The 26444-nt window shown below is 34.7% G+C and overlaps 1 protein-coding gene across 2 annotated transcripts in view; it reads left to right on the top strand.

The window, feature by feature from the left end:
* The window catches only part of LOC145685105 (uncharacterized), a 56032-nt gene that overhangs the window by 18931 nt on the left and 10657 nt on the right, over positions 1 to 26444 (top strand). Inside the window, exons 4-8 of one of the 2 annotated variants that reach the window (XM_081757453.1) lie at positions 4068 to 4221; positions 11459 to 11774; positions 13179 to 13781; positions 16013 to 17277; positions 23957 to 24514. In XM_081757453.1, coding sequence (XP_081613579.1) covers positions 4068 to 4221; positions 11459 to 11774; positions 13179 to 13781; positions 16013 to 17277; positions 23957 to 24514 — 2896 coding nt within the window. The remainder of the gene's footprint in view (positions 1 to 4067; positions 4222 to 11458; positions 11775 to 13178; positions 13782 to 16012; positions 17278 to 23956; positions 24515 to 26444) is intronic. The other variant, XM_081757457.1, reaches the window with a different exon arrangement.

Here is a 26444-nt window from a genome sequence, read left to right as displayed (position 1 = left end):
ACTGAATGGACCAAGCTTTAAATCTTCAAAATCGATAGGGTGTCCTGGAAAGAAGCCAAAGCTATTAGAAGCAGATGTTGATGCCTGCAAAAAGATCACATACCTAAATATTTAGTGCCTCCAAACCTGGAAGACTATCAACTACTGACTACCAACAGACTGAACACAGTATTGAAGTTAGCGATCCTACGTCATCTGCTCAGCTACGAATGTCACTGTAAGAGTGGAAAATGAACAAGAAGGTTCCACTCCCATGAGTCTTGAAATTAGTGCGCTTCCAATATCAGCTCCGATTGTTGCTGTCGAAGAAGAAAATGAACAGGAAGGCTCCAGTTCTAGTGATGCTGATTCCAAAGTCATGAAAACATTGAAAAGTGTGATGTAGCAGGAAACAGCAACGAATTCTGTCATACGTCCACAAGAGGATGATATCCTCAAGTTTTTGAAATCCATCCCCATCAACCAAAATAAAGCATACCCTTTAATCCTGAGTTTGCTTATAAACGAGCAGATGGTACCAACGGGACCTGGCTGTCATATTGTCCTGCTCAAAATGCGTTTTATGCAGCTTGTTCACAGCTTACTTTGTAGATCAAACAAACACGTTTCTTAAAGGTTTGTACGTGACGAATGTAACACTAAACACGCTTATCAGCGAATAAGAGAACATGAGTCTTTCAAAGTACATCAGACCAGCGCGAACGCTTACGTATCTAACAAAAGGGAATATAGTATTAAGAAACTACTTCCTCATGGACAGATAAAACAACGGCAGTATCAGGTTGAGAAGAACAGACAAGTAACGCATCGAGTTGTCGAAGTGCTGAAACTCATTGGTAAAAGAGGGCTCACTTACAGAGAAAAAGGAAATGAAGCAGCGTATAGACTGCAAGACACACCTAGAAATCATGGAAATTTCTTGGGTATTATTATTTTGTTAAGCAAATTTGATCTTTCGCTTAAAAGTAATTTGATGAAGGCCATCGAGAAGAGTAAAATGAGTCGAATGAGGAAGTAAGCAGGATGTTGGTCACATTCAAAAAATACGGTGAATTAAGTTTTGGATGTTATCAACATACTTATCAGAGAAGATTTTTCGAAAGAAGTCTCTCAAGCTGAAATGTTTTCTGTTCTATTAGACACTACTCAACAGACTAGTGCTTTGATATTTTACAGTGTGTTGTTGAAACTGTTGTTAAAGAAAGAATTATTGCCATTGTAAAATGCATATCTACCACAGCCAATATTTTTGCGGTTTACTGCTGGAAATTCTGCAGAAGTTCAATCTTAATATTAAGAAGTGTATTGGAAATCAACCGATAGCGCAAGTAACATACAAGGACAATATTCGGATTTTTCAAATAAACCTGAATTACACGTGTTGTATTACGCTTAATCTTGCCATGTGTGATCTGACAAAATGTTTCATTGATTCAGTGTCATTGTTTGTTTGCTAAATGACTGTACGGTATTTATGCGTGAGTATTATCTACGAATGGACATTTGGAAGATCAGATGTCAACAAAGGCTTCTGCCCGTTATTGCGGAAACAAAATGGTGGAAAACACTCTGATTTGCAGAAAAAGCTTCGTCATTTTTCGAACCCAGAAAGTGCTTTGTACATAGAGTCGACCTTAACAATGAAGAAAATTGCTTCTACAGAAAATATCAAACCAGAAGTTAGGTGTAAAGTGAAAGGATATAAAATATCTTCTGAAGTTCAAAACAATTCTGACAGCACAAGTGTTCCTGAGAATATTGCAAGTGACGACCCTTCTGTCAAACTATCTCCAAACACAGGGTGCTGGTGTAGTCGTATCCAATAGTGCAGACTACTCTGTCCCAGCTGAAAGAGCAGAGAACTGATTTTGAATTTGTTTAGAATGCAGCGTTAAGATTTACAGAATGGGCCAATACGAAATTTGAAGATTTAGAACGTGATTTCTTTGTTTCCCCTGACTTCTCGACAACTCGCCTTCAGAGGTGGAAAAGGATGTTTCACTAGGAATGTGAAGATGAAGCTACTTCCGATCCAGTAACCAGATACTGCATCGAAGCATTCAACACAATATTGGATACGGTAATTTCGAGTATGTCTTCAAGATTCAAAAGGCAAGATACTTTATGGATTGTTTGGACCCTAGAAACTTCAACCAAGTAAGAGAACTTCCAGACACTGCTTTCGATAAACTCACTTTCTGGAAAAAATCAATAAAGAAGTTTCAAAGGATTTTATAAAAGTCTTCTCTTAGACTTTTCAAGGACGTGGAATTTCTTGAAAGTTAGTCTTGATGACGAGTACAACCGAGAAGAAACGACTGATTGTGATTCAGAATTAGAAAAAAATACATTTCTTCATAAGGAAGGCAAGTGCAAAACGTGTTGCAAAAAGGGTCCAATGTGCTTTTCTAATTTTGCAGAGTTGTAATATGTACAGTAATGGTTATTCCAGATTTGCTACTAGCATACACATTTCTATTGACTTTGTCCGTAACTCAGGTAATAAACTGAAATACATTAAAAATATGTTCAGGAGTACCATGTCTCAGAAACATTTGGAACATTTATATTATGTCTATTGAAAAAAAAAAGTTAAGGAACGTTTGGAATGAAAAGATGATAGATACAGTAGTATCAAAAAGTAGTACATTGAAGTATCTGCTAATTTTATAACATAGTACACGTACTCCTTTAACTTCATGTAATACATTGAACAATTCAGAATATATGTTGATGAAAGAATATAAGGTTTTAGTTGTTAATTGTTAATACTATTGATTTACTGTAGAAAAAAACGGCGCAACTTGATTTGTGACATTGAGATACTAGTGGCTCTTATGGGAAAAAGTGCCCACGCCCCTCTAATGATGCCTATCCGCCCCTGGTTAGTTAAAGAGGTTCACGAATAACTGACGGCGTGGTTTATATCTGTTGGGGTATCTCTCTGTGTACACATACATACCAACGCAACATTCTTCCTACATTCATCATACACTAACAACATGGATTTTTTCAACATTCGAAAACGTCATCTTCGATCAAATCGAGCATGTTCTACTTCGCTGAACTCTCACAACTAGTGACGAGGACGTCCCCACGTACTACAAAACATAACCGGAAGTACAGCGTGTGGCCGGTGGTGCCTATGTCTTGTACTATTGAATGGGCATTAGCACCCGTCCTTTTGTTTCTTTCAACGAAGTCGTTCGATGAATTTGGGCTAGATACGTGTAATAAACCCATTAACATTCTCACCAATCGTACTTTTCTTTACATGACGTTCCAGCGCATTGTTGAGCTCCCTCGTGGCTATGTGGATAGTGTACACCCCTCTGGCGTGAAAGGTCCGGGTTCGATTCCCGGAGGGAGTGCATATAGTTTGGATCCCACATTAAGCTATAGCTCCATGTTTCATATCATCTTGCTACTGAACGGAACGCTAAACTCAAATCCAATCCAAGACATTCTTCCATTAAATAAATAAATAACACCTTATTTGACTACTTTTTGTTTGTTTTGTAGTATGCTACAAATAGCAGCCCTTCTGTACACTTGACATCTATGAAGACAACGCATCAATTATCTATTTCATTTCCGACCTAATTGGCGGTGCAAATTTCAGGTGGATCACGTGATACACAATAAAAATACTACGAAAGTATAGCTTCAAAGCTACAGTGTTCATAGTCACAGTTTAGAGATAAAGAAAAAATGAGAAAATTCGAAATGAAGCAAACGTCAGTTGTCTATCTGTTAACCCACCATTTTTAAAGGCTATATTCTCATAACCGTACATAAGAAACCATAATCTTTAGCTTGAAGAAGGATATCAGTGTTAAAGGAGATTGGTATTTATTTGATTTAATTGCATCTATGCAGACCATTTTAATGAAAGGAGGTGGTCTTTTTTTTCTTTTTTTTTTTTAAATAAGAATTATAGAGAGACTACTTGACGTTATTTGTGTCAGTTAAGAAGTAAAATTAGACAGACAGATTGACTTGTTTTTGTATATACGATTTATAAATATTGTATGGAATTTAAACGTTTCCTTAAAATTAAATTTCAGCAAGCTGAGTACATCAGGACTTAATAATGAATTTTTTGCTCGAGCGTGTCATGAGTGGAAAAAACGACTTGCAGAAGGAGAATTTACTCCAGAAAACCAGCAGAAGATTAAAGCTGAGGCGGAACGACAGAAAAGCCGTTTAGATCCATGGAAGGTAAGTGTGTAATTTTTGAGTTAATTATGAGAAAAAAGCGTTTATAGGTAGTAATAAATAGAAAATTAGTGTCACTGTCTCAGTTTGCCATTTCTATCTGTTAATAATAAAAATATATGAAAATAAGATCTACAAGTGTCCAGTTGTTTATAAAATATTGGGTATTTTATTTGTTAATACTCTCTGATTCCAAAAATGGCGTTAATTATCTTCTGTCATGCAGTTTTCGTACAGTCCTGTGTTCTACTAAATGGCTTTTTGCTGTTTGGTGTACAGAAGTTCAACATTGCCTCTAATGCGAAGAACAATTAATTTTTCCTATTAATAATATTTTCCATAGAAAAATTTAAGAAGCACAGTGTGTGTTTTGTTCAAGGCTTCCCAGTGAAGCCATTTTGCTTAGGGTTGACATACTGGGTAAAGAGGTCAGTCCACCTTCACCTTTAAGAACATGTTTCAAAAGCAACGTCTGTAAAATATATGAATATAAAATGACGTTTCTTTGGGGGCTTAACATTACTTTTGTTGGTTTGTGATTAAATTTTTGAAGATGAAGTGTTGAAAATATTACATAAAATCTTTTGCTCCATTTTACAGTACCACACACTACTAGTTATTCTACGGTAGAAGCTTTGCCCAATTTACAAGAAATGTTGTTAGCTTAAAACTGTTAAATTGTCTGGTTTGATAGATTTATACTTCCCATTTCTTTCAAGTGACAGAAGATTTTGTCGTGTAACACAAGAGATATATGTATATATATTAGTACACAATGGAATTAATTTTGTTTTGTTAAATTAGATGCACGAAATATGGATTTTGAACAACATAATTGAGTGTCATCTGAATTTTCTGCTCATCATAGTTCAACAGCAATCTAACTGAAAGAAATCATGTTTCATTTTAAGTAGGATAGTAGGTAAATAACTTATAAATAATAATAAAAAAATGCTATCTAGAATCCAAAAGCAAAAGTGTTCCAACAAATAGGTTAATAAATTATCAAAATAGGTTAATAAATTAATAAATTCTCCTCCTTACCATAAGTTGGAATTGATGAAGCAGTTTGTTACGAGGCAACAAGGATGGTATAAAACTTCGAAACCACTACTAGTAAATTTTCGTCGTTAACATACGTGAAAATAAAAGAAGGTAAATTTGTAGGATCCGAAATCAGAATATTAATGAAAAATAAAACCCTTTGAAGCAGTAACGAAGGTTAAACAAGAAGCTCTGATACCACCAAAGAGTTAAGTAAAAATCTTTAAAAAACAAAATGAGTCATTATTATTAAAATATGCTGAATGTACGATTGTAAATCAGTTAGTAACCACTAATGTGGCGTGTTGTTAGTGGTCGGCGTAGCGCCACGGTTGTTACATCATATAATCTATGATTCAATAAGCTTCCAGCTGCGTTTCTGTGAGCATTGTACCGTCGCGCATGTGCTGGTTATATTGTCCCAAAATATTTGCTGCCATTCTAAATCCTGCCAAACGCGAAATACGCGGAGTGATAAGATTTTTTAAGGCAAAAAATCTGTGAACTGCAAATATTAATTGTGCATTTTGTACTGTATACGGCCCAAATATTATGAGTGAAGATATTGTGCTTCAGTGAATCATATTTTTCAAAGAAGGAAGAACAAACATTCATGATGAACCAAGAAATGGTAGGCCTTCTGTAGTTAGTGATGTGCTCGTCAAGAAAATTAACGACAAATTTCGCGAGAACCGTCCATTCATACAAGCTTGGAACTCTCTGAACGAGTTCCAAACATATCTCGGATTGATTTTGTACGAGATAGTCACCGGAAAATAAGGTTACCGGAAGTTCTGTGCTCGGTGGATACCGAAAATTCTAACGGAGATCCACAAAAACTAGTCTTATGAGCTCTACCTTGAACGGGAGGAGTTCTTGAACAGAATAGTAACCGGCGACGAGACTAAGTGGCGTATATAAATACTGAGACAAAACAACAATCAATGCCATGAGGTTGTACCGCTTATCCAAACAAACCGAGGAAAGTCCATCAAACTTTGTCAGCGAGGGAGGTTATGACCACCGTTTTTTGGGATGTTAAAGGGATCTTGAAATTTTGTTTGTCGAATTCATGGAACGTGGTACAACATTCAGTTTTGAAGTTTACTGTAACACGTTGAAGAAACTGAGAAAAACGGTCAATCAAAAATGAAGTGGTCTGCTGACATCTGGGGCGGTATGTTGACATCTTAGGTTGTGTTCTTTCATGACAACGCCCGCTCGCTCGATACTTGGCTAACAAGACAATTGAAATGAGACGTGTTTGATCATCCCCCATACAGCCTGCCGTGAGTTCACTCACATGAAGAAGTGGCTTAAAGCACATCACTTTGCTGACGACGAGGATCTTCAAAATTATTTGTCAGGTTGGTTGAATTCCCAGGCGGACGAGTTTGATGCAGAAAGGATTTGTAAAATGGTGAAAAGCTGCAACAGGTGATATTAAACTGTGGTCTTGGGTACATAGTTTAAAACGCAAAATCTTACTTGTACCCATTGCTTCCATTCGTGTTTAAGTCATCATCCTTCACAACATTTCTGTTCTCGCTAGAATAATTGTCAAGTGCTTGTGTGTTGCAAACCGGAATCTGTTTACGATTACATAAGTGTCCCTCCAGATCTTTAATTAAAAAAAATCGGCACCGAGTATTAAGTGGTACACTCCTGTCAGCTCGATTCACCACTGCTGAGTTTTGATACAAACAAACCCATTGCCTTAACTTCTTTGACTACTTCCTTATGTCCAATTGCTGTTGGTTGATTAAACCTTTTTTATGGTTTGCTAAAAATTAGAAAACTTTGGACACAAGAATGAGAAACAAAGGGATCTTAGCAATTTACGACGAGACTTCACCGTTACTAGGGAGTGAAAGTTCGTAATTTCACCTTCATCGTATTAAAAAAAGGCAAATTTTGGTTAAACTCCAAACAAAAATGTGTCTGGGTGGGAGCGGGTTGGATAGCTTAATGGTTAACGCACTGGCCCGCTAAGCCAGAGACTCGGGTTTATTCTTGTCCATTTTATCACTCAGAGGATATTTATATAATAAAAAGAAGCGTAAAAATGTTTGACGGCTAACTTCTCTTAGACTACTGGAGCGATTTAGAATATTTTTGGCATATGAGAGGACCATAGCCTAACTCAGATTTTTATCGCATTAGTTTTCCCGAAGGGCGTATCATAAGGAGCTAGAGTGGTATCAAAAATTCGTGCCAAAAATACAATTTCTCACGATCCCATCAAGTTAACAAGATGAAATTCGGTATATAAACTCTTCATTTAAAATAATGGAACATGTATTCTAGAGTTATGGAGAATTTTCCGTTTAAAAAGGGCGGGGAGGTCGTAAAAATGAATGTGATGATGTTTGGCGGCCAACTCCTTCTAGAGTGCGGCACCGAATTTCATTGTTTTTGGTATAATAGTGGACCATAAATCATGTACTTAAGATTTTTCAAACCTTATCTAGGAGAGGGGGCAGAAGGAGTGACAAAAATATTCGAAAACGACCAATATTAATGTACACTTCATAGTTTTTTGGGCACTTAGATGAATAGTGACACTTCCAATACCGTTAGGGTCCAAATTCATTGCTTATCGGCGTGAATGGGTGTGTGAAAGGGTGAGGGATGAGGATGGGAAAACGATGACTTATAGAAGTAGTTAAAAACGACTGATATTTGTGTCTAATGCATGGTTTTCGGAATCTCTAAGATGAGTAGTGACACACTCGATGCAGTTTAAGTCCACATTCATCTTCCATCGGCATGAGGATGAGGAATGAGTAACATGTGAAAAGAAAAATAAAAAAAAATAGTGTCCAATCCATAGTTTTCCAGGTCTGTGAGATGCCCCGATGCCATTTAAGTCCAAGTTGAAGTACCTCTCATTATGGGGGAGGGAAGGGGTGATATTATGGGGTTTACCCGTTTACGGTTATAATATAACCGTTACCCGTTAAGATATTAATGGATAACAAACTCAATCGAGATAATCACTGTAGCTATTGCAAATAATAATAATAATAATAATAATAATTTATTTATTTATTTATTATGAGAAATTGCGACCACAGCCAAAGCCATAATGGTCATATATACAATTATATACAATGGAATATTACAGGAAAAAATACAACAAAACAAAGAAATTAAAATACATGAAATCATGACAATCAAGTGGAGCAAAAGAAAAAACATTAACACAAGTTGAATTCAAACTAAATTACAAAATAAAATTACAAACATATCCTCAATTCAGTAAAGATTCAATCAAGTAGGATGTATTACAAAGAATTTACATATGTAGATCAGAAAATAAACAAATTTTAAAAAATTAGTAATAAAACACATGAATATACACCATATGGGTAAAAAAAAAAAAAAAGAAAAGAAAATTCAATAGACAATATACAAAAAAAAAAAAAAAAGATTAAATTAGGTATTTTAATTAAATATAACAATCCAAAAACTGTTTCCTAAACACCAAAAAATTCGAATCGAAAAAATCAATTTTGAGTGACTTTTTGTTTATGTTGTTAACACAAATAAATAATGGCGAACCAACTGAATTACTATTACACAATATAGGACGGTAAAGCCTAGATTTATACAAGGGAACTTTAATAAACAAGTATTCAATTAAGTCCAGTTTCGCATGTATTATATCATGAATAAATTTAATTTGCCTTAAATTACGTCGAACTTCGAGAGCAAGTAAATCCAATCTAGCGAGAATCTCCCTATTGGGCAAATCGTATAGTTTAAATTTATATTTTAACCAGGCCAGGAAGGAAATCTGGAGTGACTCCAAAACTTGAGTAATACTAATGAGATTACGGTTCCAAATCAAGCAAGCAAATTCCAAGTGGGAACGTACATATGCACAATATAAAATTTTGCAAGTTGTAATATCCTTAAAATCTCTAGCAGCCCATTTGATGAGTCCCAGATTCCTTCTAGCCTTGGAAACCATGGTTGAAACATGATGGTCAAAAAGTAATTTAGAATCAATCATAACATCTAAATCTTTGTTAATTGAAACAGGTTGTATTCTATACTGATTTATTGAGTAAGAAAAATACGATATATTCGTTTTCCTGGAGAACGCTATACTTTTTGTTTTGTTCATGTTTAATGGAAGTGAATTTTGTACAGACCATTGGTAAACTGAGGTAATATCAGCTTGCAATGTAAGGTGATCCTGATTACTAGTTATTTCAGAAAATATCTTAAGATCATCAGTGTACAGTAAAAAAGGACATTTCAAATAATTACCAATATCATTCACATATATTAAAAATAATAATGGACCCAAATTGGATCCTTGAGGAACACCCGAAGAAATCTTGTAAACAGATGACTTAGAACCCATATATCTAACTACGAATTTACGATCAAACAAGTAGGAAGCGAACCAGTGAATCAAGGATTTAGAGATTTCAAAGAAATGAAGTTTATTAAGAAGCTTATGATGGGATATTTTATCGAAGGCTTTAGCAAAATCAAAATAAATAGTATCAACTTGACCACAATTATATACAACAGGAGAAACCAAGGTCAGAAATTTATTCAAATTGAGTTCAGTTGATTTACCCTTCAAAAAGCCATACTGTTCAGGTATAATAGAATGTTCAACGGAACTATAAAGATAATTGTAAATAAGCTGATCAAAAAGTTTTGGTATTACATCAAGAATAGAAATAGGTCTATAATCAGTTACAGACCTACCATCAGTTTTCGGAATTGGAGTTACAACAACAGTTTTCCATACACTAGGATAGAAACGAGATGCTAAGCTCCAATTAAACAATGATGTCAAAATTGGTGCAATTATATCGGATATACCTTTTATTATTAATAATAATAATAATAATAATAATAAAATAATAATAATAATAATAATAATAATAATAATAATAATAATAATAATTTCCATAAACGTGTTCTCTCCGTGCGAAGAACGAGCATTTCAGGTAGTCATTGAGTAAATAATACTATTAACATTATTAAACATGTTATAAATGTTTATGTTAAAGAAAAATAAAATTTGTCGATGAGGTAAATGTTATATTTGTCCCACTGTCTGGAAATATCTGACTCGATTGCTTGTGTTGGTCGTTTCCATCAGTGAATATTCAGCGAACAGCAAGAATCATAAAAATAGGGATATTGAGTAGTGGACTCACTCTGTCATACATCATTAGATCAAAAGAATTATTAGATGAATTTCTAAAATTTAAGTTAACACTAAACGATTTATTTATTTACTTATTTAAGAACTCTACAAAGTTGGTTAATAAACAGTTCATGTGCCAAGTACTAATTTCGTAAAAGAGCATTTAAAAAATTAGACTACAAGTGGTCTTGCTTACCATAGTAAATTAAATCAACTCTAATGGACAAATAAAAAGGATCACACAGGAGAAGTTTCAATCTCGTGCGGTAGATGTCAAGTGCAGGAAGATGTTTGCAGCCATCTAATGGCTAGATATGTAACTTCTGCTACCTTTGTTTTAGTAATGTTACCCGTGAAGATGCTAACGAATTGACTTTATTAACAAACTCAACCGCGATAATCACTCTAACCGTCTATTGCAATAAATAAATTCGCTTCCGTTCAAGAGATACCGTATGACGTAACGGACGAACGTAAGTCACCGTTACCCGTTAAGATATTAATGGATAACGAACTCAATCGAGATAATCACTGTAGCTATTGCAAATAATAATAATAATAATAATAATAATAGTAAATTCGCTTTCGTTCAAGAGTTATCGTGTGGAATGACGGACGGACGTAAGTCGCTGTTACTTCTTAAAATAGTAACGAATTGACTCGATTAACAAACATTGCCCAGTTAATCACTGTAGCTATCTATTGCAGAAAAAGAATTTAAAAATTCGCTTCCATTCAGGAGTTATTGTGGGGAGTAACGGATATACTTACGTAGTACGTACTAACATTACAATGTTATATATCCCAGTTGCGTAGTTCTAATAATAATAATAAAAAAAAATAGTGAACATGATAATTTTTAAATAATTACTTAAATGAGAAACAATAGATTTTTGAAATTGATAATAATTATTTTAAATAACATTCAGATTTGCTGTTGTAGTGGAAATCACTTCCTGATATTCAGTATTTATTAGAAGATCTAAAATATGATTTTTTTCTTCTTTCTTTTACAAGGTTAAACACTTTGAACCAATTTGGGGCGAAAAGCCGGAATCTGACACAGATTATTCTCAACTATTATTGTCAAGCCCAACTCCATCAATTAGGACTGCAATTAAATGGAAATCATCTATAAATAAACAGAAAATGGTTTCACCATCATCGAAAATAAGTGTTACGACAAACGCTGACAAAGATACTAAAGTGTCAGATTCCTCAAATACATGTACATCTGTTAACTCAAGTCCACAAAAGAGGCCTATAGAAGCTGAAGAGGAGTCGTTAAAGAAATTTAAAGTAGTATTGAGTCCTTCAAGTGAGAAGGATGAAGGTAAGTGTAATTTTGTAATATTAATTATGGTCACTTGCAATCTCTGACACGTTTTATATACATTTTCACTTAGACCTCTTTTGAGTTGGTTTCATCTTGCCTATTTTCGTAATGTTTGTATAAGATAGTGTCTGGTTTCAGGTTTCAGTGATACAGTTATTTTGTTCGGATTCTGGATAAGTGAAATTAAAGCGATTTTATCGACGGTTGGCTTATTAGAATATAGTTCAAATGGTCCTTACGCGTTTCGGATAAAGTAAAAAAAGTGAAATTTTAGTTGTCATTGTTTTTCAGAGAACTGCAGTCAAAAGTTCAGTTATACTTTTAATACATGTATATTATAGTATATTTTTACTTATAGTGATTCTACGAATGTAGAAACTTATTATTTGCTTCAAATGACCATAAGCTGTTTTAAATTTTGCTTTTTAACAATTGTTAAACAAATTAGTAAAGCCGGTATCTGTTCTGAAGTACGATATGTGTATTTTCTAAGTGTCCTAACCAGATTCAAACTGCAACATTATTTTTAGGAAATGAATGTGTATATGTGGAGAAAACTTCAGTTAAATTTCAAGAGAAAGGTAATATACTCGGTACAGATTTGTACATGTTTAGAGGAGGAGAACTCAATATGCTCGGAAGAATGTAACACTAGATAACTTACTTTGAGCAGAAATCCTTTTCATTTGTACATATCAGTTCAAGTGGAAAAGTAGCTAAAATATTTATAGTGTAATTCGTCGGCTTTTTTATTCATAGACAACAGATCATTTCTTTAAATCTGTTAATTATATTGTGGGAAAAAAAAAAATCCTTGAATGAAAATTGAGTTGTTAATAATCTTTTGTATTCGATGATCGTAATATCCTTGGTTGCTATGTCTTCTGTAGTATGTTATCAAAAATTTTATTGTGTCAAACCTTTTTAATTTGTTTTTCGTATGTGCTTTCACAAAGGAAGCTGAATTTTTCATATCGAGTGCACAATAATAGGTTAGCATGAAATTTTCTGACGAATTTTCCTGTCGGACAAATTTCGGTTTGATAATTTGAATAAATTATTTGAAAGGCAGTAATATTAATATGCACAAAAAGTGTTATCAAAAATGTTTTATCAGCGAAGTGCAGTTTTAAATATTGCTTGATTTTGTTCGATTGTTAGTTTTGTTCAGGTTTGTTTTTCTGTTCTAAATATAAAGTTACGAGACTGTGGAGTTCGTATATCCTCGTCATATTGTGCTTGTGTTCTCAATTGTAACATTGGTACATTTTTTTCGGGGGGGGAGTGTATGTTCTTGGTGTCTGCTTGATTTGTTTTAATTTGTCCTAAAAATTCGTTGTATAGCTTTCTCTTTATTGTGAGCAGTATTAGAATAACATGTCTTTATCACTGTGCTCGCAGCCACAGAAGAAACCAATGATGAATTAGAAAGCCATGTAGTAAATGGATATTCACAAACAGGAACAGATAATGACAAAATTGAACCACATAGTAAAGGGGAATCTGAAGAGCATAAAGAAGATAATGAAATGCAGGCGGTCAATGAAGAAATGGTGGACGAAGAGGAACGACCGGAGACTGTGTGTTCCCAATCCAGCAGTGAGCATCACGACAAAGTGGAATTGCTTCCGTCAATAGATAACGAAACTATTTCAGAACGAAATGATTCAGAAGAGGAGGACGAGTCTGCGACTACAAGATTAAAAGTAGATGAAGAAACTTCCGAGACTATACAGGAGATGGTGATAGATGATTGGTGTGATGGAATGAAAGAGGATTGGTCACCTAATGTTAAACCTGAGGAAGTGCATTCTGCTGCTGCTGATAGTGAAGTTTCTGCTCCTGCTGAAATTCCTGCTGCTGTCGCAGTAACGTCGACTGATACAAGTACCACCACAACACCTGTTGTTACTACTACCATCGACTTAGACGTCCAGGATGCTGAGGAAGGTGTGAATTTAGATGCTAGTGAAGTTCCAGGTTGTGTGAAAGTGGAACTTGAAGGTAAAGTGTGCTGCAACGTGTTCATTCTGCTCGTTATTATTTTTTTTTTTCCTGTTTGTGTTGTCGTTTGTAAATTGGTGTGTGTGTGAGTGTGTTTGCACAATTTGCTTGTACATATTGATATAAGTCTTTGTTTTAAAATTAGAATTAAAATAAGCTTTCTGTACGGCGTTGGGCTTTTACCGGTTAGATGCTTGTAGATCGTTCGTTTGATTTTGCTGCTTATTACGCTCGTATTATGTTATATGTGTGTGCATTTAGTCTAGTCCTGCCTAGAAAATAGTTGCTTATAGTTGCAGTAGTGGATCAGGTGCTGAAATAATTTTAATTACGTAAAGCAAAGTTATTATTTTTTTTTTTCTAGCAGAAGTTAATTTAATGCGAAAATATCTTCTTAATAATTTGAAAAATTTGGAAAAGAGAAAAATGGAAACTATAAACCTAATAACAGTTGTATTAATACGCCTAAGAAATATGTTAATTGAGTGATATCACGAAGAGAGAAAAAAGATATAGAATAAGTGATCCTATGCTGTTTATTTTTCTAACACTAATAAGTTATGTTCTAAATTTTATTTTTATTGGTTGGAAAAGCAGATTGTCAAGAGTTTAATAGTGCTATATGAAATATATAAAATGTATATTAATAATATTTAAAGCAATTGTACTGAGTTGTAAGAGTCGATTCACGTGTAAATTCAAGTATAATGGAAGTAACTGCATGTATTATGCTCAGGCAATATTTATAATCTTTTATTTACGTACCTTTTTTTTTTTTTTTTTTTTTTTTTCTTGACCGTTGAGAAATAGTTTAAAACGGAAAGTTACTGACATTGAAAATTTTATTTACAAAGAAAGATAAGTACAGTGCTGTAATCAAAACTTCTAATTGTTTGACACGTTAGTATACTTATGATGGAGATTCAAAGATAAGTTTACGAATAATTCTCAACTTATTGAATGATGATAAATTTTGTAAATTCTTATACAGAACCTGAATTCAGCTGCGTGAGTTCTTTATTTAGTAAAGATTACAAAGTTTACAGTATTAATAATACATGGAACATTCGGGTATTAGGCATGAAAATTAAATGATTTTCAGTTTATTGACGTTTTATAGCAACACTGTGTATTGTTTACACCAAATTAAAACAAATCACTTTTATTTTTTTCTGTGAAATAGAATGGTCTGTGAAATAAAATATTTTTTGAAAATTAATTTAAACTGGCGTAAAAATTCATATTTTTCTCATCCTAAATCAGAAGGAAGTCAGTTTTAAAAATTATTACCCGTTTGCTGTATTAGTTCAGTTTGAAGTAATCTAAAGCAAATAGTTGTGTCTGTTTATGTATGTCAATTTATGATTGTAATTACAGATATTCATGTTTTATAGTCCCGAATATGTAATTTTCACTCCATTATTTTACCTTATCATCTATTGTATTTTGACATAAAGTAGTGATTAGTGTTTCTGCGTGATTCGTATTTCGGAGGTTTTTGGTTCAGCACCTACGACTTATTAATTTAACCAAGTTCCACTAGGCGAATAACCGGATTGTAGCTTTAAATATTGGTCTTGAGCATTTCCCTTTCCCACTGTTTTGTCACTGGTGATTGTTAATGATTACAATGGGAATTGGCCTCGCAGGATGAATCTGGAAGTTTGTTAAATAAATAATAAATAATAAGGCGCGCTGTTACCGACTATTTTATATGAAAATGGAAGTCGTTCTTTACGAAATTTGAAAATGTCAAATTATTGAAAGATCCTTTGTTGTACTCTCATCGATAAGAGAATATAGCATATTTCATATAAACTGTGCTAAACCTTTGACTTCATAGGACACATTACACTCTATCTTATGAAGCCAAAGGTTTAGTTAATTGGAGAAACTGTTACCCATCGATATTTTAATAAAAACATCGTGTTTTCTCAGGGGTTGTATTTTTGAATTATTAAAGTAAAGGCAACATGAACCAAATAGTTATGTATGTGTATCATTTTTGACTAATGTGGTGACTTATCAATAGATTAATTTTGTATAGCAGTTCTTTTACTTAAGTTCGTATATCAGTCCTATTGCCTGATTAATTATGTATTCATTAGACTTCGTGAAGATATATTCATAGACTTGGTTATCTCGTGTAATAAAGACAATAATGTGATTTTGAATATTAATTGTGAGCACAAATTTGTACCATGTTTAATATGTTTTCTTCATTTTTGCAGTAAAATTCATTCCTGACGTGGCAGTAGCTGAGGAAATCGCAGAAGTTCCTGTTGAAGAAACTGTTGAATCCACTCCTGAAACTGCGGAAGTTACTGTCGCCGATGACACTGAAGTGTCGGACGAAGCTAGTTGCCTGGTTGTTTCTATGCCCAAATCAGAGTATGCAACAGTAACTACAATTGAAAACACTATAGTGCCACCATCGGATTGTACTGTAGTTCCTGTAACTGTGTGTTCTGCAGAGTCCACTGTGGAGTGTATTACTCAGTTCAACAATGAATGCTCTACTGAATCCAACGTAAACACAGAAAGCAGCGAAGCACCGAAGATAGTAGAGGACAACGTAGTCGCCTCAGAAGAATCTTTAGTGTGTGAACCCGATATTACAGCTGAAGAACCTCCTCCCGAGGAGACGGTGTTTGTTACAGTGAAGGAAGAAATTGCAGTTAACGATGAAGTTACGGTTAAAGAAGAAGTTAATAATGACGTGTCGGTTAAAGAAGAAATCACTGTAACAGATTCAGACAACACTGAAGCACCAGTTCCTGAAAAATCCGTCACTGCGATAACAGAATGTCCTACACTAAGTTTGCCTATAGTTTTGGCCGTTGATGAGGGAAGCACTTCTACCGTCGAAAGTATTGTTGTTTCTGCGGATAATATCACTGTTCCCGCGGAAACTGTGTCTACAAAGGCAGTTGTCCTCCCTACAGAAAATGTGACCGTTTCTACCGAAAATATGCCTGTAGAAAATACTTCTACAGACAGTGTAGTGCCTGTTGAAAATATTGCTGTCTCTTCCGAAAATGTCTTGCCTGCAAAAAGCGTTGCTGTGACTGGAGCAGAAAGCACAGTGCCAGTTGTAACGAAAATAGCTGTACCTGTCGTCGAAAGTATTGTGATCCCCGCTTCCAACGGGACTGTGATTGTGCAAACGACAGATGATGCAGTGACGAGTACAGTCACAATTCCACAGACTACAACTGCTAATAGTGTTCCCGCTGTACAGAGTACCGTAACGAAAGCACCAGTTGCAACAGTCATAGCGCCAACCGCGATTGTGTGTTTGCCGTCAGTAATATCTTCTCCAAATATAGTGAACCAGACTTATTTGTGCAGTGGAAGCGTGTCAAGTGTTGTAAGTTCATCAGTGCAAAAATCATTGAACACTAATGCAGTTCCGTACTTAAATTTTACTGGCCCTGGCAAATTCTCCCATTCAAAAAGCCAGTCTAAAAGCAAGGCATCAAGAGAATCTGGGCAGGTAAGTCCGTGTTTATTATGCCGACAATATGAATTAATCCTCTTGCATATGGAATTATGAATCGATGAATTATACCACATTCCATCATAATCACGTCATTATTTCTTTAAATGAGGTCGATCGTATTTTGTTTTTAATATTGAAATATTTATTTCAATTTGTGTGCATGTACAATATTGCAAGATTCAAACTAAGAGGAACAAGGCATTACGGATGTGAATAATTAAATATATATGTTACTGAAATTGCAAGGCGTTTCTTAGCATTTTTCTCCTTTTGTTTAATTAGCTACTTTTAAAATAAGCGTACAGTTGCGGGAGAACTCAGTATTTTTCATTCCTTTTTCTTCTGCATAGTAATATTATAAATTTTCACCATTACGCGGATTTTCTCATGACTGTATATCGAAATCGTCTATTTTCTTAGTAAGTAAATCCGCGAGTGTGTAAATTTGCTTTTTTAATACATTAGGGATAATTAACACGGTGTTCATAGCATAAATGGAGTAACTGTAGGTAATTCAAAATTACATTTTAAAAAAATCATAATACTCCTATCAATAAGAGAATGCCTTATGCTATTGTAGGTTGGAGTGGAGTGTATCGAAGGTGAAGTCTTGTACAGTTATAGTGTGTACAAGTCTAAATTATTGTCATTTCTATTTTGAGTATAAACAGATCAATGGTGAAAATAAAACTGTTCTCGAATACGTAAGATCAACAAAGTAAACATACAAAACTATAGAGATCGGTTATTAAATTAACGAATTGTAGGTTCTGCTTCAAAAAATGGTAGTGTGGCTCCACCTTTATTGTGTATTCGAGACTTCTGTAAACTCTTCGGTCATTTTTCCTGTGACGTATGAACAAGTGATGTTATATGAAGATCAACTGTAATAAAACATCTTGCGCTTTAGGTGCAAGGATTCTAATAGGCGTATTGAAAAATAGAACAAACATAGCCCTTCCTAAACTTAAAAAAATGTTTCAGGAATTTCTTGACAAAAGTACTCGAGATTTTACTTATTGCTTAAAAATACTATGTGTAAGTCGTACGTGGGTACTACAACTTCATTTCTTGAAGACGATCTTGCAAATCACATAAAAATAAAGAAAAATTAGTAATTCCGCGTAATTGACAATATTACAAACTGTATTATGCACTAGAAAAGCATGCCTATTCTCTCTTTATGCTAATAATTGTATGTAAACGATTTCAAACTTTTGATAAAAAAAACTATTAAAACTTTCCGGATTTGTTACGCAACTCTCTCTCTCTCTCTCTCTCTCTCTCTCTCTCTCTCTATATATATATATATATATATATATATATATATATATATATATATATATATACACCTTAAATGACTATTGAAAAATCAGGAACAGGAAAATTCAGTACACGTTAAAGGTAAAAAGAAAAACAATATTACGTATAGTACTGATTTAATCGTTATTCTATTATTTTGTTTCCTAAAGTAAATATTCTTTAAATAAGAACTCTGTGTTCGTTTGTTTGTTTTTCAGACAAATATGTTGTCACCTTTGATATACAAGTAAAAGTAGTTAACCCTTTTAAATTATGATGGCACATCACCTGTGCTATGGCGTCGACCTTCGGAATTTGCTTTATAAGTCTCTAGTAAAGCTTTTTAGACCGGGTTTTTTGCATTCATTCAAATATGGAAGCATCATAGAACATATTTTATGGGCATTTTGCAGCCTCGTGTGTTCTGTCTGGGGGCTATGACGTCACAAACATGGACGATATGTTAAAAAAAGGGATTTGAGAAGTTTTTTTTTTCAAAAAATCACTGACACATTACTATGTACCCTAGAATCATGGTTTGTACCTCGTTGGTTTCGTTATGAAACACTTTCGAAATGTACCACTCAAATTTCCCTATCGTGTACCAGAAGCGGGAAAATTCGTCCAAAATGGAAAAAGGGGATTTTTTTAAAGAAAAAAATCCCTTTTCCCCATTTTTCTCTTCACAGGTACACGATAGCGAAATTTGGGTGGTACCATTTGAAAGGCTGCCTTACGCTGAAGAAAATGAAGTATGACTCATGTTGCTAGACTCAACAGACGTGCGTCAAAAAAATCTCGATTTCTTTATTTTTTTTCATTTTTTACATTTTTAGTCAATTACTTTAGTAAAGTATCTACAGTATTATCAACATTTATTCTAAAGTCATAACACGTATCTCGTTTTCAAACGGAACCCCTCGCATGTCTCTAGTATGTACCATAGTGGAGGGGCCCAAAATCGGGGAAAAGGGATTTTTTGACAAAAAAATCCCTTTTTCGCGAATTGTCGCCACTATGGTATATGCTAGAGACATGAGAGTAATGCCGTTTGAAAGACTGGTTCATGGCAAAGAAAACGAGGTACAATTCATGTTGCCACAATGAACAGTCTTGATGATGATGATAGTATAGAAATTCACTAAAAAGGTATTATCAAGGGAAAATATGTAAATCGGCTGTAGCATCAAAACTATTCAACCCAGGGCCACTCTTTGTATCTCATTCTCTTCACCATAAAGCATAGATTTTTTAGTAGCATTCGCATGATCGTATCCTATACCAAAGGGGAGATATTCGCGATAAAAAGGGATTTTTTTTAAAAAAAAAGAAAATACCTTTTTCCCACTTTGAGCTGAAATTTCCCGCATTTGGTACACTTTAGGGAAATTTTACGGACGCAGTTGGACACACTGCTTCACTAGAAATAAAACGGGGTATGAACCATGATCCTACGATAAATAGTCTTGACACAATAGATGATTGAGTGAAAGTCTACAAAATACCTCAAAAAAGCCATAATTTAAAAGGGTTAATGCACTAGCATTTAAATTCCTTTCTGAAGTAGGAAACAGGATATTCATTTATAAAAAATAATAATATTCTGTTTCAAATATTATTCATTATTCAAGCATAATTTATTTTCCATTAATTTGTGATTAGACGCATTCTTTATATTTTTTCTGCAGGGCATGATTTATAGCACATTTAGACAAATCAATCATAATTTATTTTTTTAAATGTATTGAGAATATTAATTATTATTTTCAGCTGTTCTAATTAAAGTTTTTAAAGTTATGGAAAGATGATAACTCTAAAAGGAACTATGCAAGTTTTTTCTGCTATATTAATATCTGTTTAAAATAAAGTGAAATTTTAGTTGGAAAGTCGAGAACTTAATCATAGTTACTTACATGTAAATCAAAATTATTTAATATTTATTCAACAATGATAAAGTCAAAAGCCTTTTGTATTATTATATACACTATGTGATCAAAATTATCCTGACACCCCCAAAAACATCCGTTTTTCATATTAGGTGCATTGTGCTGCCACCTGCTGCCAGGTACTCATTATCAGCGACCTCAGTAGTCATTAGAGATCGTGAGAAAGCAGAATGAGGCGCTCCGCGGAACTCACGGACTTCGAACGTGGTCAGGTGATCGGGTGTCACTTGTGTCAGAAGTCTGTACGCGAGATTTCCACACTCCTAAACATCCCTAGGTCCACTGTGTCTGATGTGATAGTGAAGTGGAAACGTGAAGGGACACGTACAGCACAAAAGCGTACAGGCTGACCTCGTCTATTCCCTGACAGAGTCCGCCGACAGTTGAAGAGGGTCGTAAAGTGTAATAGGCAGACATCTATCCAGACCATCACACAGGAATTCCAAACTGCATCAGTATCCACTCCAAGTACTGTGACAGTTAGGCGTGAGGTGAGAAAACTTGGATTTCATGGTCGAGCGGCTGCTCATAAGTCACACATCACGCAGGTAAATGCCAAACGACGCCTCGCTTGGTGTAAGGAGCGTAAACATTGGACGATTGAACAGTGTTAAAACGTTGTGTGGAGTAACGAATCACGGCACACAATGTGCGATCCGATGACAGGGTGTGGGTATGGCGAATGCACGGTGAACGTTATCTGTCAGCGTGTGTAGTGCCAACAGTAAAATTCAGTGGTGGTGGTGTTATGGTGTGGTCGTGTTTTTCTTGGAGGGGCCTTGTTGTTTTGCGTGGCACTCTCACAGCGCAGGCCTACATTGATGTTTTAAGCACCTCCTTGCTTCCCACTGTTGAAGAGCAATTCGAAGATGGCGATTACATCTTACAACATGATCGAGCACCTGTTCATACTGCACGTCCTGTGGCGGAGTGGTTACACAACCATAACAACCCTATAATGGACTGGCCTGCACAGAGTCCTGACTTGAATCCTATAGAACACCTTTGGGATGTTTTGGAACGCCGACTTCGTGCCAGGCTTCACCGACCTACATCGCTACGTCTCCTCAGTTCAGCACTCCGTGAAGAATGGGCTGCCATTCCCCAAGAAACCTTCCAGCACCTGATTGAAAGTATGCCTGCGAAAGTGAAAGCTGTCATCAAGGCTAAGGGTGGCCCAATACCATATTGAATTCCAGTAGTACCGATGAAGGGCGCCACGAACTTGTAAGTCATTTTCAGCCAGGTGTCCGGATACTTTCGATCACATAGTATATATATATATATATATATTCCAAAATTGATGACGTTATGTTCATAATAATTAAAATGTTAATAGTGGGTATCTTTTCTGGAATTAGTCTCAGAAGCGACAGTCCTATTAGCGACAGGAACTGTTATTTGTCCTATGAGCGACCGGTTCATTTACATTGAGATGATGGAAGATGATATGATTCCATCTCGTAAAGTGTGTTTGCCTCTGGCATTATTAGCGCCCGAACAATCTTGGTATGAAATATGTACGTGTCAGTGACTGTTCGTCAAATATATTTTTCCTCTATGTGAGTGCAAATAAAACTTATTTTAATTTTGAGTTAGATTTGACATAAAACATATCAAATAACTTAACGAGACAACAGGGATATCTCCATGAAAAGTATATTCCTATGTAATTGTTGAAAATCCAGTTGTAATATCCCCTTTCTTCAAAAACTCTGTTTTCTGTACTTAATTTGATTCAAATCTAATTACACACTAAGCCCAGTAATATATTTTATTTTGAAAAACTTAAACGTGTAAAAGTTTCGCTGTGAATCAAATGAAAAAAAAAAAAAAAAAAGTCAATGACAAAAGACAGCTTTTGAGATCCCTAACATCTGATTGGCTATTCTCAACCAATCCCACCAATTACAATGCAGTTCACTCTAAACAATCCGAAAGGTAAACAAACTCTTTAAACTACCTTCTTCCTTATTGTAAGCTACTAAAACGTAAACTAATTGCTTAATTTGCCTTCCTCCCTTGTTTTGACTTATACATAAAAGCTTGTCGTGTAGCAATCTGAAATAGTACCTTATAACTAGACGAACTGTTAAGTCCTGCGACAGATTTGTAACTTGTCTAATAATAATTTCGAATACACCGTGCTTTTAGATTTCTTTGATATCCTCAGGTGGTGAACACCCTCTTTCCATGGGCGCCCGATGGGAAGGCAGGGGTTGTCCCCCTGGCTCACAAAAATGTATACGTAATATAGCAAACCACATATATTAAATATCAGATATACAAGACGTGATACAGCAACCATGGAGATGTCCTTCCCTAGAAAATTTTCTTCGGGCGCCCCTACCTCTATCTGATTTCTTTCTTATGCCATAAACATATTCTGCCTTATGCAGAGTCGTTTTGACGTTTGATTATCGTCATACTAAATGCCTGACTACTGCAGGAAACATATGTTAGTCGAACTCTTTAGTATGGCACTAATTACGCGTCAGAACGACTCTGCATAAGGTCCATTCAATCTAAACTTATGCTCTGTATAATTTTAACATGAAATTTTTAATTATATTAGAATCATAGACAAAGGCGGAGCTACTCGATTAAGTATTTAGTTAGTTTTCCCCTTGATATAATCAATGTATTCATAGAAATTAATTCAAAAATATAATATTAGGAAAAACGTATAAAAGATTGTTAATGTAATGAGAGCATTCTTACGTATTAAATTCAGGTAGAGCGAAGTTTTTCATAATACATTTTGTTAGGTTCTAAATCACATTAGCATGAAACAAGTTAAAGAAGGGAGAACCTTATCTTCTTCCATTATCTTAGTATGAACGAATCGGTGACTCATAGGGCAGTTAACAGATCGAATCGGTCGCTCATAGGACAGTTAACAGTTCCTGTCGCTAATAGGACTGTCGCAAGTGGGAAGATACCTCTTTTCTGTAAGGTTTCTACCTATATTAGTTAATTATAAGATAAATATTTATGAGTATTTACATGATACCTGTATTGAGTGAATGATTTGGGACAGACTTTGCTGTAAATGAGTGGTTATATATATATATATAATTTACCTGCAAGTTACAGTCATCATTTGGACCAATTATAATTAGAATAACTGTTACTATATGTTAAATAAGAAATTTCTGATAATCGATGAAACAAAAAATATTATACATTCATACATTGGACAGGAATGGTAGAACAAATTTAATTTACAAATAAAAGATCCACAAGAGAAAATTGTAAACTTATTAGTAGTTCACAAATTAAAATTAAAATCGTTATTCCGTATTTCAAGACCTAACTTTAAAAAAAAAAAAAAAAAAAAAAAAATCTAAAATTATTGAAGTGGTGGTATCTGTTTAATACTGCTAGAGAGTGTTTCCATTTGAAATATTTTCCTTCTTTAACAGATGAGTGGACAATCTGGTGGAAGAGGACAGCGGTCATCATGCAAACCACCGCCTCCTGGTGCGGTTAACTTAGAACGTTCGTACCAAATTTGCCAGGCAGTGATTCAAAACAGCCCCAACCGTGACCAGCTGAAATGCCAATTAAAACCACCTCCTTCATTGCTTGCTGCAGCAAATAATAACGCTTCAGCGACAAGTGGACCAAACGCGAAGAAACCCGAACCATCGGCTTCGGCACGTGGCACTCAGTATGGTATTGTTGCGTCCTCTCGACTTGTGAATAATTGTAATAGTAAGCATTTTCCAGTGTCTGCGTTCACATCTAGTAATACAGTTCTACCAGGACATAATACGGTTGGTAATAAACCTATTGTCGTGTCTTCCATGACTCACACTAAAGGAGGAACTAACAATGCGGCTCAGATAACAAATGTAACAAGTGCAAAAACTGGTTCTTTTCGTCAGTCTCCGCCTATTCTCGTGCGACAGGTGTTGTCCCATGGTATTCCTCAGTTACAAGTAGTACCGCAGACACAAGCACCACCTGTGCAACCTGAGGTAAGTCTCTCTTATCTATTAAAATTTCTTTATTATAAAAAATTTCTTCAGTTGATTATTTAATGAAAAATAATTATTGTCTCTCCAGAGAAAAATCTCTTTTAGTTTCCTGTGTTAAGTTGATCCTGATTTTGTTTTTGACATGTTCACATGTGGATACATTTCTTCAATTGAAAGACGTTTAACTGAGTACTATCTAGAGGACATGTTCTCTCTGGCTCCCCTACTTTCTCATAGTTTTTCGGAAAAAAAAAAAATGAAAATCAAAATGTAGAAATCGAACAATAATACAGTACTTAAGAGACATTGAATGGTGGAAGAAAGAATTTCTTCAAATCATTCACATCATTATCAACAGTAAAAGGACACAGAATCAGTAAGAAGATATATAACATTTATTTATTACACTCAGTCAATTCGTACACAGTATTAAATTTGTTTTAATCTAAATGGATGTGTCCGTCAAAATGCTTGGAAAAATATTTCCTTCCGTCAATTAGCCATTTGACGCACAGCCTATTTTGGGCAAATTTTACTATTCGACAAAATCAGTAATATCTTGCTTATTTATTATTGCATTTGAATGAAATAAAGTTTATGTTACTTACAATTCAGTATTTATGATAAAGTGTTTGTAGTTGACCAGCATGCATGGTAGTGTAAGTTGCGTGATTATGAAAAACGAAGGTTGTCGCTTCTCTCTTTCTTGTTATCTATCTTTTACTTAGTGAAAAATCTCACGCGTACTACTCAGTAGCGTGACCAGTCATTATGTAAAGTTGAATCCTGTACTGCAACTATTAAATTCTTACCTGCTGCATGGAAAATTTGTCTCCTTCGAACGTTGGAAAGGATGAATTAGTGACTTTGTTCGGATTATCCGATTCTCACGAATCTCAATAATTGGAATGGTGGAAATAAGACGGAAGATAATATTTCCTTTTCACCATTCTGTTAGTTGTGATTCTTCCAACGTAATTTTCATCCTTAAGTAGTGGTGGCCTTTACATAAGGCGAACCGTGCAACCACTTGGAGCTCCGCGCTTCAGCATTTTTAAAAATATTTATAGATAATATATTATTGGTCATTCAATAAAGTTCTGGAGTTTACAAAATCCAAGAATAATCAAGCCGGTACAGTTATATAAGTAGCTCTTCTGCAGGACACTAACACATACACCATAAATAAAAATTTCCCTTCATCTAAATGTTCAGTGTATTGAGGAGTCGCGTTGTCCTTAAATTTATCGTATAATATTCCTGTAGGGGTAGATGGATAGAGTTGTAAAATTCAAATCGTATTTTGTGATCAGCCTTGCGCAAACTCCTTTCTGCAACGGTATAGCACTGTGAAACTAAATAAGTTAATTTTTGGATACTACGTAGTTCAGGTTGCTTTGGTGTAAAGAAAGCAGTGGAAGTATATTTTAGAGAGAGGCCATTTGCTATTGTTTACTTCCTAGCTTCACACAACTTTGGTTTCAGGTGTCATAGAGAACTTTGAACACTAATTGTAGCAGTTTATTATTATTATTTAGTAAAATAAATAGGTGGAATTGATGCAACTTTACGTCAAATCACGAACAAGGAAATTTATTATCGCTGTCTTATAAATATTGTTGGAAGCAAAAGCAAACATTTAACGAAAGTTGTGTTTAAAAAAAAAACTTCGTTATCCTTGATTGTATACGATGATATCGCTTGTGTTCAGCAGCTGTCTGTAATATTGCGATTAGTAAGCAAAGGTACCATTCAAATCGAGAATAATACTATATTTCTTCGTCGATATTTTAACAGGCGGTATTCTGTCCTCGACACCTTTACTTTTGATGTTCTGTCATTTAACCGGCGAAAGGTCCTATCGGACTCCCTCGCGCTAGGCCTTGCAAAGATTAAGACTGCCTCTATCGTTAAATGCACCCATTTTCCA

The sequence above is a fragment of the Thermobia domestica genome, chromosome 1, assembly GCF_964235325.1.
Source record: "Thermobia domestica chromosome 1, izTheDome1.hap1.1, whole genome shotgun sequence".
In the NCBI taxonomy this organism is placed as follows: Eukaryota; Metazoa; Arthropoda; class Insecta; order Zygentoma; family Lepismatidae; genus Thermobia; species Thermobia domestica.
Note: the sequence above shows the minus strand (reverse complement) of the source record. Positions and strands in the feature narration are given on the sequence as shown.